A 16,134-nucleotide genomic window follows, 5' to 3' on the forward strand; every position below is an offset into this window, starting at 1 on the left:
TTTGTGGATCCTCCTCCTCCAGTGAGTTTTTTAAATTATCCACTACCATTCGCTGCTGGATGTGGCAAGACCACAGAACTTAGATCCGATCTGTTGGTTGGGGAATCACGTACCTCTCTCTATTACTTGCTGCTTATGCTGTTTGGCACACAGTAGTCCCGTGTTGTGGCTTCACCAGGTTGACACCTCATTTTGTGGTAAGCCTGGTGCTGCTCCTGGCATGTCCTCCCGCACTCTTCATTGAACCAGGCTTGATCCCTAGCTCAGTACTAATGGTAGAGCATAATAGAGTGGCGGATATGCCAGCCCATGAGGTTACAGATTGTGGTTGAGTACAGTTCTGCTGCTGCTGATGGCCCACTGCACTTCATAGATGCCCAGTCTTAACTTGTTAGATCCTTTCGATGTCTATCCAATTTAGCACAGTGGTAGTGCCACACAACACGTCGGAGGGTATCCTCAATGTGAAGATGGAACTTAGTCTTCACAAGAACTGTATGGTGGTCACTCCTACAAACCTGTCATGGACAGATGCATCTGTGACAGGCAGTTTGGTAAGTATGAAGGGAAATATGTTTTTCCCTCTTTTTGGTTCCTTCACCACCTGCCATAGCAGGTGTGTTCTTTATGACCCAACCAACTTGGTCTGTGATGGTACTACCGAGCTGCTCTTGGTGATGGATATTAAACCTCCAACCCAGAATACTTTCTGCACCCCTTCCAGCCTCAGTGCCTCCTCCAAGTGTCGCTCAGCATTGAAAAGTGCTGCCAGTGGGACAGGACACACCCAGGAATGGTGAAGGTAGTGTCTGGGACATTATCTGTAAGATAATAACCCATAACTGATCAGCAGCGGAAAGCTACCGGCCACCAAACACAATTTTTGCACACTTACCCAAGCTGAAAAATTGCGCCTGAACTCTCAATGGGAGCAGCAACATTTGGCAGAACCATCTCTGCAGGCCCCAGCAAGACACAGGAGGACTTTAACCACATCCCCTTATGGCACACCAGACTAGGAATGCCCAATAAGGTCCAACTCGTAAATAACAGTTTTGCATTGAAAGGATTTTCTTGCTGTTGTAAAAGGTATGTTGAAGCTTTTTAAATATTTGTTTTGCTATTATTTAACAATCCTATTGTCATTGACTCATTGTAATTAAGCCTGACATCCAAAGCAGTTAGGTCAGATGAAGAACAAAGGGGAAACTACTTTTAAGGAGATGATTAAACCTGTGCAGGGGAGGTGTTTTTCGATCTCAGCCAACAGCTGGAATAACTGCTAAACTCCCAGCAAGAAGTTTCTTTGAAGAAAGCCTATCTTGAAAAGCAAGCTGATGGTTTTCATCTCAGCAACTTCAAAAGATATAACTGCCTTGTGTGGTAACTGCTATTGGATTTTTAATAGATTTTAAAATCCATAAGGTGTTGTGAAACATTTGGGGAGATTTAGTTCTGAAGCTCGTATAGTGAGGATTGTTTGGAACTGTTTAACTGAGTGATACTGTGGAGAACCATTTTGTTAGTTACGTATACTTCGAGTTTACTTTATAATTGTTTATTTTATTTTTTATTAAACATTTATTTTGTTCAAAATCATCACAAAACATCTGCAACATCATCCTCCAGTTTCAAACCTTTCCTCACATTGTACCAAATTGGAAAAATACAGTTGAGGGCAGTTGTTTCAAGTTATACCTCTGGGTTAGGAATAATCGGTTTATTTGGACTTTAACCTGGTGTTGTGAGACTTCTTACTGTGCCCACCCCAGTCCAATGTCGGCATCTCCAAATCGGTGCTTATGGTCAGCCATATCCCTAACACATGCATGGCAAACAAAAAATACAGAATAAAAACAGAAGTTTACTAAGGATTAAAAAAAAAATCAGTGGCAATTCTCTTAACAAATAATATATCCTGATGACCCCAAATGACTCGAGTGTATTGCTGGTGCTGCATGGTGTGACTTAAAACATTTTAAAGAAAATTAATTCACTCAGATCTGTTGTGTTTCTGAATTTACAAAATAATTATCAGTACAGCTTTCAAATTTTTAATATTTGAGTTTTCAGTCCGAGTCTTTCATTCTGCGACAGTTGCAAAATTGTGAGTTTGAATTTATTTTAAATCCTTTCTTTATTCTGAAGTCTTCTTAGATCTTCGCTATTTTTGGATCCTCTCTTTTTTGTAAATAAATTTAACTCTGGAAATTTCAAATAGCTTCTCGTCTTTGTCTCTTTTGGCAATTAATTTTCTTTCTCTATTTGCTCTGATTCACCCTGCCCCTTCGATTTCATTTTCCTAAATGTTTGTTCTTAACTTCCTTCCTCTTCCTTTGTTCCTGATAACAGAGATCCTAGCTCTTCCTCTTGGCTCCCTTTATCATTCCTAATCAGCTTCTTTTCACTTGCTGAAGGATGTTTATTTGGTTCCATTCCTGGAGGCTCCTTCCTACCCTGATGTTTGATTTCTTCCATCCTTTTGACACATTGCAAACCCTCATGTTGGCTGGTTTGTACCATTCCTTTCTGTTCCTCTTGATATAACTCAGTTTTATTTAGACCTGTTGCATCATTTCCTTCCTGTATTGTCCTTTCATCTTTTTTCCTTTCAATGCAAAGGCTTGTCACTCCTATCCTATTTGCCTCTTTAATATTCTTTTCATCCACATTGCTTTCTGTAAACTCTTCTTTTAATTGTTCATCCCGATTTTCCTTTTCCATATCTAATATTCTTTCTACAGTTTTCTCCTCACTGACCTTTAGCTGTTGCATATCATCCTTTCCCATAATATTTTCTTTCCCATCTCTCTGACACTTCTCTCCATGGGTTTTCTCAGGTGTAACTATTTCATGTGTGTCAGTACTGAAAACCTGCACATCTTCTTTCTCATCAGTTTCTTGCGACTGACTTTCCTTTTCCATCATTTCACACTTTCTTTTTTCTATGTTTCCCATTGGCTCTTTTGTTAATGGTGCACTATTTTCTGGAGGATCTTTTATCATTTCATTGGAAGGTTGATTGTTTTGTTCAAGATAGTGATTGCCTGTTCCATCTTCCATTCTTCCAAATTCAAGGCTTTCATTTTTCTTTCTCATTGTCATTGGTTTTTCTTCATCTGTATTCTCTCCTTTGACACATATTGGAAAAAAATGATTAAACAATGTAAATAATCCTATTCATAACAGTCACAATTAAATTCATAGCATGATGTTATTTTATAATTTTCATCCTGATAGGAAACATAGTTCATAATAAAAACCTCAGCCAGCAAACTAAAGGACACCAATACTTGGCAGAAACTGGGCTTGTGGGTAGAATCATACCGTGCAGAAGGAGGCCATTCGGCCCATCAAGTCTGCATCAACCAGAATCCCACAAAGAACAAAGAACAGTACAGCACAGGAAACAGGCCCTTCGGCCCTCCAAGCCTGTGCCGCTCCTTGGTCCAACTAGACCAATCGTTTGTATCCCTCCATTCCCAGGCTGCTCATGTGACTATCCAGGTAAGTCTTAAACGATGTCAGCGTGCCTGCCTCCACCACCCTACTTGGCAGCGCATTCCAGGCCCCCACCACCCTCTGTGTAAAAAAACGTCCCTCTGATATCTGAGTTATACTTCGCCCCTCTCACCTTGAGCCCGTGACCCCTCGTGATCGTCACCTCCGACCTGGGAAAAAGCTTCCCGCTGTTCACCCTATCTATACCCTTCATAATCTTGTACACCTCTATTAGATCTCCCCTCATTCTCCGTCTTTCCAGGGAGAACAAGCCCAGTTTACCCAATCTCTCCTCATAGCTAAGACCCTCCATACCAGGCAACATCCTGGTAAACCTTCTTTGCACTCTCTCTAACGCCTCCACGTCCTTCTGGTAGTGCGGCGACCAGAACTGGACGCAGTACTCCAAATGTGGCCTAACCAGCGTTCTATACAGCTGCATCATCAGACTCCAGCTTTTATACTCTATACCCCGTCCTATAAAGGCAAGCATACCATATGCCTTCTTCATCACCTTCTCCACCTGTGTTGCCACCTTCAAGGATTTGTGGACTTGCACACCTAGGTCCCTCTGTGTTTCTATACTCCTGATGACTCTGCCATTTATTGTATAACTCCTCCCGACATTATTTCTTCCAAAATGCATCACTTCGCATTTATCCGGATTAAACTCCATCTGCCACCTCTCCGCCCAATTTTCCAGCCTATCTATATCTTGCTGTATTGCCCGACAATGCTCTTCGCTATCCGCAAGTCCAGCCATCTTCGTGTCATCCGCAAACTTGCTGATTACACCAGTTACACCTTCTTCCAAATCATTTATATATATCACAAATAGCAGAGGTCCCAGTACAGAGCCCTGCGCAACACCACTGGTGACAGACCTCCAGCCGGAAAAAGACCCTTCGACCACTACCCTCTGTCTCCTATGGCCAAGCCAGTTCTCCACCCATCTAGCCACCTCTCCTTGTATCCCATGAGCCTTAACCTTCTTAACCAACTTGCCATGTGGGACTTTGTCAAATGCCTTACTGAAATCCATATAGACGACATCCACGGCCCTTCCTTCATCAACCGTTTTTGTCACTTCCTCAAAAAACTCCACCAAATTTGTAAGGTACGACCTCCCTCTTGCAAAACCATGCTGTCTGTCACTAATGAGATTGTTCCGTTCTAAATGCACATGCATCCTGTCTCCAAGAATCCTCTCCAACAACTTCCCTACCACGGACGTCAAGCTCACTGGCCTATAATTTCCTGGGTTATCCCTGCTACCCTTCTTAAACAACGGACCACATTCGCTATCCTTCAATCCTCAGGGACCTCACTCGTGTCCAAAGAAGCGACAAAGATTTCCATCAGAGGCCCAGCAATTTCATCTCTCGTCTCCCTGAGCAGTCGAGGATAGATGTCATCAGGCCCTGGGGCTTTGTCAGTTTTAATGTTCCCTAAAAAACCTAATACTTCCTCTCTTGTAATGGAGATTTTCTCTAACGGGTCAACACCACCCTCCGAGACACTCCCGGTTAACACGCCCCTCTCCTTCGTGAATACCGATGCAAAGTATTCATTTAGGATCTCCCCTATTCCCTTGGGTTCTAAGCATAATTCCCCTCCTTTGTCCCTGAGAGGTCCGATTTTCTCCCTGACAACTCTTTTGTTCCTAACGTATGAATAGAATGCCTTAGGATTCTCCTTAATCCTGCCTGCCAAGAACATCTCGTGACCTCTTTTTGCCCTTCTAACTTCCCGTTTGAGTTCTTTCCTACTCTCTCTGTATTCCTCCAGAGCTCCATCTGTTTTCTGCTGCCTAGACTTAACGTACGCCTCCCTTTTCATTTTAATCAGATCCTCAATTTCCCTTGTTATCCACGGCTCTCGAATCCTACCTTTCCTTTTTACAGGCACATGCCTATCCTGCAGCCTTATCAATAGTTCCTTAAAAGACTCCCACATGCCAGACGCGGACTTACCCTCGAACATCCTCTCCCAATCAACATCTACCAATTCCTGCCTAATCCGGCTATAGTTAGCCTTCCCCCAATTTAGCACCCTGCCCATAGGACAGCACTCATCCTTGTCCATTACTATTCTAAAGTTAACAGAGTTGTGGTCTGTTACCCACCTAGGCCCTATCCCCATAACCCCTTGCATTTTGCCCTAGCTAGTCCCCCTGACACTAAGGGGCAATTTAGCATGGCCAATCCACCTAATCCGCACATCTTTGGACTGTGGGAAGAATCCGGAGCACCCGTAGGAAACGCACGCAGACACGGGGAGAATGTACAAACTCCACACAAATAGTGGCCCAAGCCAGAAATTATACTCAGGTCCCTGGCGCTGTGAGGCAGCAGTGCTAACCACTGTGCCATCATGCAGTAAGTAAAACTGAGCAGATTAGTTACCCACTCAGATTTCCCTCTATAACCTAAAATTGAAAATTTCAGGAGATCTGATGTGCCTGTTTAATTGGGCCCTCAAGAAGGTCTGTTGATAAGGGTACAATAATAGAAGAACAATGCATTTAATCCAAGCAGGAAAAGCTCTCCCACCTGATGGTTTGATAGTTGCTGGAAGGATGAGGAGGTCATCCAAGGTAATAAAAATACTCAATTCTGTGGTGCCAAGAGGAGTAGGAAAGCCTCCTATGAAGCCTTCTTAAATTCCCCTCCACGTGACATAACTGATTGTTGATGAGCCTTCCTTTGCTGCTTCTAGCTGGTAGCTTCAGGCCATCTGAATGCCTTTTCTAGTCCCTAGGCTAGCAGTCATTTTACATCCTCTATGGCTGGGCAGCTGAAGAGTGGCATGTAGACAAGGCTCACGGGTTAAAATATCAAGGGGCCACAAACTTTGGAACACTTGTCCCCTATCCACCCATCCAAAACCTACTATGGATCCAAATGAACCCCAATGGCTGATCATGAGATGATGAGCAGATTATCTGAGCAAGCGCTAAATTTCTACCTTACCAATGTTCATGGTGTCATAATTCACTGACTTTTTTACAATTCATGATGTAAGTGTTTGAAAATGTTTACTAAAAGTATTTCTACTAAAAGGTAGTCAGACCTGTTCTGTGGCTGATAATTCATAGGAACATAGGAATTAGGAGCGCATTCTTAATGATCATGGCTGATCTCTCATCTTTACTCCACATCCCTGCCTTTGCTCCTTCCATAGCCCTTTATCTCACTTTTGATCAAATAGTTATTTATCTTTTTCTTGAATCCATTGATTGATTCTGCATCCACTGCACTCTAGGGCAGTGAGTTCCATAGATTCACAACCCTCTGTGAGAAATAGCTTCTCCGAATCTCGGTCTTGAACCTCCCCCCTCCTACACTACAACTATGATCTCTTGTCCTAGAGTGCTCTAGAAGGGGGAACATTTGGTTTCAATTCAATGTGTCATCAACTTTTGAAGGGAAGAAAGTTAAAGTAGAAAACATATTAATAGCACTAACTTATGTTGCATCCTGATTTGAATTTAATTTCCATAAGGTTTACTCCATACATAGAATAAAACATTGATAAATTGCTGCCATTTGATTCAAGTAAGTTGTTTAGTATACTACTGATGTTGATAAGGAGGTGAGAGTCTCTGTGTTGGAGCTGTTACTGCTCAGCAAGGAGCTTACTGGGCCAGAGTCTCTCTGCACAAGGGTATGGCTGAGCCAGCAAAACCTGTCTTAATGCTCTCTCCACTCACATTGTTTGTACCTTAAAGACTTGATTAGCTGTAAGTACTTGCATTCCAACCATTATTCTGCAAATTGAGTTTGTGTCTTTATATGCCCTGTTTGTGAACAGAATTCCCACTCACCTGAAGAAGGGGCTTAAGGGTCCGAAAGCTTGTGGCTTTTGCTACCAAATAAACCTGTTGGACTTTAACCTGGTGTTGTTAAACTTCTTACTGTGTTTACCCCAGTCCAACGCCGGCATCTCCACATCATGAGCCAGCAAAAACAGGCAGTCTCCTCAGCCTGGAGCCTTCCAGAAGCAAAGGAATAGCAGCGTATTAAGGATGTTCAAGCACCTGCCAATGGACTGTGACTACTTGGGACTGGAGACTTTCCTAAAACTCCACATTTGCCTCGTCTCCATTCCCCTCAATACACCATTGATGCCTGGCACAGAGGAATGTTACCAGTTCAGACTAACCATTGGGTTTAATTGAGCAGGGAAGGGAGTGTGAATACCAGAGCCTATTTCTCTATTCCTCTTTATTCTCTTTAGGCTGAAAGTTGGTTTTGCACTCATGCAACATGAGTTATTATATTCTTGATGTCATTCTTTCTTTTTATTATTGATTATGCATAAGCAATTACACCCACGGTGAATTTCCATAAGGACAATAAAATTGAATTGATTGAAATATATTGGAGTATACATTACCTTGCAAATATGCCATTGTTACCCCCATTTTAATAACTCCAGGCAAAGAGCTGTACTGCTGCTTTAAATTGAATAAAATGCTTCCTGGTATTTCATAGAATTATTGAAACTCTACTGTGCAGAACGAGGCCATCCAACCCATTGAGTCTGTACTAACTCTCTGAAGGAGCATCCCACCCACTTGCGCTATTCCCTCTGATCCCACACATTTACCATGGTTAATCCACCTAACCTACACAGCTTTGGACACTAAGGGGCAACTTAGCAAGGCCAATCTAACTAACCTGCACATTTTTGAACTATGAGAGGAAACCGGAGCACACAGAAGAAACCCACGCAAACACGGGGAGAAGGTGCAAACTCCACACGGACAATCACTCAAGACCAGAATCAAACCAAGATTCCTGGCACTGTGAGGCAGCAGTGCTAACCACTATGCCACTGGGCTACCCTTTAATTTGAAAAATCTTGCACAAAAATTTGGTGCAGATATTAAGTTGCTGAATACAAACTAATCCATTCCATATCAGAATGGAAGACTCTATTTACCTTGATAGATGTTTACTTCCTCCTTCCTGTACATTAGCATGTATGCTGTTTTTGATCTATGGTAAAAATACATACAGTTAAAAAAGTTATCTTAAATTTATGGTAAAAAAATTCTGGGGTTCATATAGCAGGCAAACTAATGGATAATCAAGATGATTTAATCAGAACCTCGGTAACACAACACAATTACCTTATACAAGGTATGCTTGATGGGCTGTTTGCATCATCAGAGGATGATTCTAAAATGAAGTCTGGCATCTGTAAAATAAATAATCATACTAATTTCTGGTTGAAGGTAAGATAAAGCATTATATTTCAGAGATTGCAAAACTCATGTTCATGAATAAAGGGAGAGGAGGTGTACAACAATGCTCCCTCTAAGCATTGCTGTACACTATGCTCAACTATGCTTAGAGAACAAACTGGCCATGCACAAGCAACCAGAATATTGTTAGAGAAGGACAAATGGAAATTGGTACAGGATATAGGACCTTAGAGTTTCTGGTACTCTTTGATCCCATGACACTTTTTCATTTTGAGCATTAATTTGGAATTGCATCTGATGGGGCATTCCTAGGAAACCTGCCAGAAATGTATCTAATTGGTCCAGCAGTATTGCCATTGATAAAAGCATGTACAGTTTCTCTGTGTGACTGAATATAGGCTACAAGAGTTTAATAGACAGTCAATGATTGATCCCAGAGTAATCCATGAATAACCCAAAGTCACAGGTAGAACTTTTCAGGAAGATGTGATCCTTTTCATCTTGGGCCCAACTAGCTGCGATTCCCTCTTTTGTGATGGGAGGGTGTGATTTGCTGCCTCTGCAGGGTGGGACCGCCCGCTGTACTCTGAGAGAGTTTAATTACTGGGGTTTGGAACAAGTACCATGCTGAAGGCAAATCTATATAAGTAAAGTTTCAAAATATATTTGGATTACATAAAGAGTTTGAAAGATTACTCCAGAAAATTTACAAAGAAAACTGAGAATAGTCAGAATATTTTTCTCAGTGAATACAATAATATTTACCTTGCAGACATTTCTATCATCGAAACAGTACCAGTTATTGGAAGAAATTGGTTTAATGTAAGCAACATAATGGCCACTGCCATAACCTCCCGAATGATCACATATTGCAAACAGCTTGAAGGTTGTGTAATCCTAGGGAGAGATTGAAGCACGTTATCAAAAAGGGAATCAAATCACACTTTAAACATTATGAAAAAACTTCATTTAATCCTTATTACGACTTTGGAATTGGATACCTATTTAATTAATGTAATGCTCTAGCATAAAGATGTAACTAAACCTGATTTTAATGTCAGATGTGCTAAAAACTTGGTTAAATGAATAAAAGTGCTGTACCTATTGTAAATCCCAATTGCAGACAGCTCCAGATTCTGAAGTCTTGAGAATATAATGCAGAAAATTGGGGAAGAAAATTGGCCATTTTCCCAAGCTCAATTCACAGAGTTATTTCCATACGGACAGTTGACCAACAGTTAGAGAAAGAATCATCTTCTTCCACTTAATGACAAAGCATATATCTTATTTATTTGTTCTTGGCATGGAGAATTTCTGCCTTTCCCTCAATACACATTGCTGAGTTCAGCAGCATTCTCTCACCTGTGGAAGCCATTTACGCTGAAGCATATGCAAATTAAACCAAAAGGGCAGAAGAATTTTACAGGCACACACTGGTTGGTTTGCAGGAGGTGGGGGGCAGTAGAAGTCTCCAAGTGGCCTTCCCGATGCTTATTCACCCACCGCTGAACTGTCTGAAATTTTTGATGGTTCAGCCTGCAGAAATATGTTGCAAGGTTTGCACACCGGCATACCTGGTGTATTGACAAGTCTGTCAGAAAGCCTGCTGTGATTGTTAAGGAGCATGGCACACGGCTTTGTGTGGAGTTTGAAGCCCGGCCTTTCTGGCAAGGACATGGTGACAAACTTGGGAACAGGTATAGACTCGCCCAGTGATGCATTATCTAATTGGTGGATGTCTCAGTCTCCATTCCATAGCTACCCAGTATCTGACTGATGCAGAAGAAGCTCAGACTGAAGTTAAACAAGCATAGCTTCCCTGCCTTAGCTGTTCAGACTATTGCCTTCCTAACTGTAAACACCAGTGCTCAAGGTGCTTGCACTGTCTCACAGCAGTCCAGCAATCTTTCCCTCAACATATTTAATTTCCTTAGAAACTGTCCTGGAAACATGACGGTGATTCCATGGAGCACAAGTATGTCCTCTCTCAGGATGACACTTCGTCCTCCCACCCCTGCCACTCTGTTGGTGCCCATAAATCAACCAGCCCAGGTTGTCAACATCAATACCAAGATGCCGTAATCCAGTACCAGGCCTTCTATTGGCCAAGCTGCTCAAGGTTGTTCTGTTAGGCATCTGCTGTCACCCTCACTAAAAGTTGGCAGCCTTTGAACAGCCATATTGCAATGGATAGGACCACCTGAACAACCAAAGTCACTTACAAGACAGGCAGTAAAGGAATGCACAGGAATGATTAGCTGACCGTCTTATGAAATATTGGATTTTCTTTCAATGTTGTTTGTTTTGTGGTGGTTTTTATTCCAACGTTACCAAGTGGCTGGTAACAGAGGAATTAGAAGGTTTAGGACTATTGTTTAACAATGTGCTATTGTTGCTGACTTTGCTGGTAATCTGTGCACGCGTGAAGTTTGTATGTGCGCAGATCAGCACACGGCCTCTTCAAAGATATCTTGCCGGTATGCATTGTTCCCATATGCAAAATAATATATTCACACAAGTTGATGACATTATGGGCAGACTGAATGTGTGGCCACAAGCAGGGAAAACGCAACGAAGGCTGGCGGTTTTGTCCGTTGTATCGTGAGGAACTTTGAAAAAACATCCCCAAGGAACAGGTCCCATGATGTCATGGTGGTGGGGCATGGCCAGCACGATTTTTCTTTTAAAGATTTTGAATTTGAATTCTCTATGTTTATGTATTTAGATGCAGCAGCCACTTTGTAATAAGTTTAAATTAATTTATGCATGTAACATGATGATACACGTGTAACATCTCAACAAATACTTTTACCAAACATCTGCCACAACTGTCCCAGAAGTGAGTATGAGGTGCAGATGTCACTTTTCACCCCAAATGGCAGCGACAATGCCAATATTTCAGATGTTATGGAGTCATGTTCGCAGCTAGAGCCTTCACCTCTTGGCACAAACTAACTCTGTTCCCCAACCATCAACTCCATACGTCTCTTCAGCTCCTGAGACCTCATCCTTTGAAATTGCCTTCCTAAATCGTATCATCTCTTTCCCTTCTCATCACTTCTTTAAAACAACCTCTTTGACCAAGCATTTATTCTAGTATCCCCTATATGCCTTGGTGTCAAATCTTGTTTGAAAACACTTCAGGGAAGCACCATATGACATTATACAATGCGAAAAGTGATACAGAAGTGCACATTGCTGTTGATTCAACAAAATTCAGGCGGAGTGAAGTATGTGCCCAAATAAGGCTGGATTTCTGCCTGTTTGAGATGCAGTTCATGTCAATGCCATGCAACCTCCACATAACCCAGGAAACATTTTCCAATGATGCAATGACCAAATTCATGCAAATTTCTATATGCCTCAGCAAGAACAGAAAAAACGTACACGTGCATATTTTTACAGGGCGGAATTTTACCTGCATGCCCGTCCGAGGTTTGTACGATCCCGCCCGAGACAAACGGAGAATGCCGTTCTCCAAGCCTCGCCTGCCCCTGGAATCGGGGTGGGCGTGTCGGTAAAATTCCGGTGAGAGTCTTTTAATGTCTTAAATCATTCCATAAAATGATCTTCTATACTATATACTAATGTGCCTCAAGACAGAGCTGTGTGCCTTGTTCGATGTGCCGTGCTCTGTACTCCTTACCTCCTGCCTCTCATCTTTTGCTGGCTTCAGGGTTTCTTCAGAATCAGCATTTCGGGATATTTCTAATGTTTGTGTACCCGGCTTTCTAGAATCTGCTGTTTCTCCTTCCTTGGATTCCTATGGAAAATAGCAATTGAAATCTGTTCAGTGGGCAATTAATTCACTTCACATAGTAATCTTATCGGAAAGACGTTCTACTGAAATATTCATTATTGCAGCACAACATTTGGAAACTTTGTCAACTGAATGTTCTGGAAAATTCCTAGGATTGTATAGAACTTACGTAAATTCGCTTTATTCTGATATGAGCTTTATTTTACACTCTCCCACCCGAGGGTTTCATGGCAGCGGTGCTTATAAATTGCAGTGTGTGCCCTGCCACTGCCTAGCTGCCCGTCACCCATCTGTCTCCAAATTTATGGGGATGGTAGATGTGACAGGTGGCAAAGAAATGGTCAATTAAGGGCCTCACCTGCTCCGGCACTATTTTACCCAAGCAGGGGAGTCTCATTACAGCACCCTAGCAATGTTAGCTGCATCAGTCCAGGAACGTGGGGAACTCTCTGACCAACAAGGCCATACCCCACTCCTTTACCTATCCCCATCGCAACACTCATACATGACCCTCACAACACTTGTGGGGCCTTCCATCCTGACTCCGGTGATAGCTTGGAGTCACCTTCATGTTCTTCTCCATTACAGCACATATGCACTCTCAGTATAGCGGTACTGTCACTGGATGGCCAAGGCAGAAATGCAGGATAATGCTCTGGGAACCTGGGTTCAAATCCCACCAAGATAGTTGATGGAACCTGAGCTCATTAAAAGAAATATTTGGAATCATGAAACCATCTGGTTCACTGATGTCCTGATATCAGGCATTCTATTGCCCGAGCTGCTCAAGGTTGTTCCCGAAGGCATCTGCTGTCACCCTCGCTGAAAGTTGGCAGCCTTTGAACAGCCATATTGCAATGGATAAGAACACCAGGACAACCAAAGTCACTTACAAGACAGGAATGATTAGCTGACATTCTTATGGATTTTCCTGCAATGTTGTGTGTTTAGTGGTGGTTTTTATTTCAACGTTACCAAGTGGCTCTTAATCATGGAATTATAAGGTTTAGGATTATTGTTCAACAATGTGCCATTGCTGCTGACTTTGCTGGTAATCTGTGCATGCGTGAAGTTTGTATGTGAACAGACCAGCACACAGCCTCTTCAAAGACACGTCAGCACTCATCTTGCCGCTTTATATTGTTCACATGTGCAAAATGATATATTCATACAAGTTGATGACATTATGGATGGAATTCGAGTGTGGTCACGAGCAGGAAAAACGCATTGGTGGCTTTGTCCATTGTATCGTGAGGAACTTTGAAAAAAAAAGTCCTCAAGGGGCAGGTCCCATGATGTCACGGTGGTGGGGCATGGCCAACACAGTTTTGCTTTTAAAGATTTTAAATTTGAATTCTCTGTGTTTATGTATTTAGATGCAGCAGCCACTTTGTGATAAGTTTATTTATGTGTGTAACATGATGATACATGTGCAACATCTGAACAAATAAATACCTTTACCAAGCATCTGCCACAACTGTCCCAGACGTACGAGGTGCAGATGTCGTTTTTCACCCCAAATGGTAGCCATGATGCCAACATTTCAGATGTTATGGAGTCACGTTCACAGCCAGAGCCTTCTCCTGTTGGCACAAATTACCTTTGTTCCCCAACCATCATCTCCATCCCTCTCTCTGCCAATCATCAGAGGCTGATCCAGACCGTATTTGATCCTAAAGTGAGTTTCAGGGTGACATATTCTATCATTCCCAAGAATGCCTATTCCACCAGCATGTTGCTATGCATCTCCCAGTCTCTTTTGCTACCTCCAGATTTGGCTATTCAAACAGATTCCTGTCCAGGAACCCAACCTCCCATCTCCATAACAATCAGTACAAACAAAATTCGCATCAGGTATGTTCGCTTGCTGCTCGATATAAGCTCCCAGTTTGGAAACACCTTAGTTTTAACATCCTTTTTAACTCCAAATCCCTTCAGAACTTCACCCATCCCTGTATCTATGACCTCCTTCGGACAGACAATCCTTTTGGCTCTTCCATTCTAACCTCTTATGCATTCTTGATTTTAATGTTCCATGATTTGGAACTGTGCCTTCAGCTCCTGAGACCTCATCCTTTGAGATTGCCTCCCTAAATCGTACCATATCTTTCCCTTCTCATCACTTCTTAAAAACAACCTCTTTGACCAAGAATTTATCTTTGTATCTCCTATGTGGCTTGGTGCCAAATCTTGTTTGAAAACACTTCAATGAAACACCATTGGACATTATACTATGTGAAAAGTGATACAGAAGTGCACATTGCTGTTGTTGATTCAACAAAATTCAGGCGGAGTGAAGTATGTGCCCAAATAAGGCTGGATTTCTGCCTGTTTGAGATGCAGTTCATGTCAATGTCATGCAACCTCCACATAACCCAGGAAACATTTTCCAATGATGCAATGACCAAATGCATGTGCATTTCTATATGCCTCAGCAAGAACAGCAAAAACTTACACATGCATATATTTACAATCTTTTAATGTTTTAAGCTATTCCATAAAATGGTCTTCTATACTATATACTAATGTGCCTCAAGACAGAGCTGTGTGCCTTGTTTGCTGTGCTGTGCTCTGTACTCCTTACCTCCTGCCTCTCAAGTTTTGGTAGTTTCTGGATTTCTTCAGAATCAGCATGTCGGGATATTTCTGATGTTTGTGTTTCCGGCTCTGTAGAATCTGCTCTTTCTCCTTCCTTGGATTCCTATGGAAAATAGCAATTGAAATCCATTCAGTGGGCAATTTATTCACTTCACATAGTAATCTTGTTAGAAAGCCATTCTAGTGAAATATTCATTATTGCAGCACAACATTAGTAAACATTGGCAACTGAATGTTTTGGAAAATTCCTGGGATTGTATAGAACTTACGTAAATTCGCTTTATCCTGATATGAGCTTTATTTTACACACTCCCATCCGAGAGTTTCATGGCAGTGGTGCTTGTAAATTGCAGTGTGTGCCCTGCCACTGCCTAGCTGCCCGTATCCAACTTGTCTCCAATTTATGGGGATGGTGGATGTAACAGGTGGCAAAGAAATGGTCAGTTAAAGGACTTCATCCGCCCTGCCACTATTTTACCCATGGCAGGGGTATCTCATGCCAGCACCCTGGCAACGTTAGCTGCATCAGCAGGTGTTGGTCCAGGAGCATGGGGGACTATCTGACCATCAAGGCCATACCCCACTCCTTTACCTATCCCCATCTGACCTCTCAAACATGACCCTCAACACTTGCCAGGGCCTTCCAGCCTGACTCTGGTGATAGCTTGGAGTCACCTTCAAGTTTTTCTCCATCACAGCACAGATGCACTCTCAGTGTAGCGGTACTGTCACTGGATGGCCAAAGCAGAGATGCAGGATAATACTCTGGGAACCTGGGTTCAAATCCCACCATGATAGATGATGGAACCTGAGCTCAATTAGAAAAACTATTTGGAATCATGAAACCATCTTGTTCACTGATGTTCTGATATCAGGCATTCTATTGCCCGAGCTGCTCAAGGTTGTTCTGTTAAGCATCTGCTGTCACCCTCGCTAATAGTTGGGAGCCTTTGAACAGCCATACTGCAATGCATAGGAGCACCGAATTCACAGAATAATACAGTGCAGAAAAGACCCTTCGGCCCATTGAGTCTGTACCGACGCATGAAATGACCTGCCCACC

General features: G+C 42.3%; 1 protein-coding gene across 10 annotated transcripts in view; it reads right to left on the reverse strand.

Annotated features, from left to right (window-relative positions):
• Positions 1–1,573: 1,573 nt before the first annotated feature.
• LOC144491367 (ubiquitin carboxyl-terminal hydrolase 47-like) overlaps positions 1,574–16,134 on the reverse strand; it is a 67,304-nt gene continuing 52,743 nt past the window's right edge. For 5 of the 10 annotated variants that reach the window (XM_078209078.1, XM_078209077.1, XM_078209076.1 and 2 more), the window contains exons 13-18: positions 15,058–15,174; positions 12,360–12,476; positions 9,479–9,610; positions 8,639–8,706; positions 8,449–8,504; positions 1,575–3,131 (exon numbers count right to left, since the gene is read on the reverse strand). In XM_078209078.1, the coding sequence (XP_078065204.1) occupies positions 2,317–3,131; positions 8,449–8,504; positions 8,639–8,706; positions 9,479–9,610; positions 12,360–12,476; positions 15,058–15,174 (1,305 nt within the window). In that variant the 3' untranslated portion in view covers positions 1,575–2,316. Of the gene's footprint in view, positions 3,132–8,448; positions 8,505–8,638; positions 8,707–9,478; positions 9,611–12,359; positions 12,477–15,057; positions 15,175–16,134 lie in introns of all 10 variants that reach the window. The other 5 variants (XM_078209084.1, XM_078209082.1, XM_078209081.1 and 2 more) reach the window with 4 other exon arrangements.

The sequence above is a fragment of the Mustelus asterias genome, chromosome 3 (assembly GCF_964213995.1).
Source record: "Mustelus asterias chromosome 3, sMusAst1.hap1.1, whole genome shotgun sequence".
Classification (NCBI taxonomy): domain Eukaryota; kingdom Metazoa; phylum Chordata; class Chondrichthyes; order Carcharhiniformes; family Triakidae; genus Mustelus; species Mustelus asterias.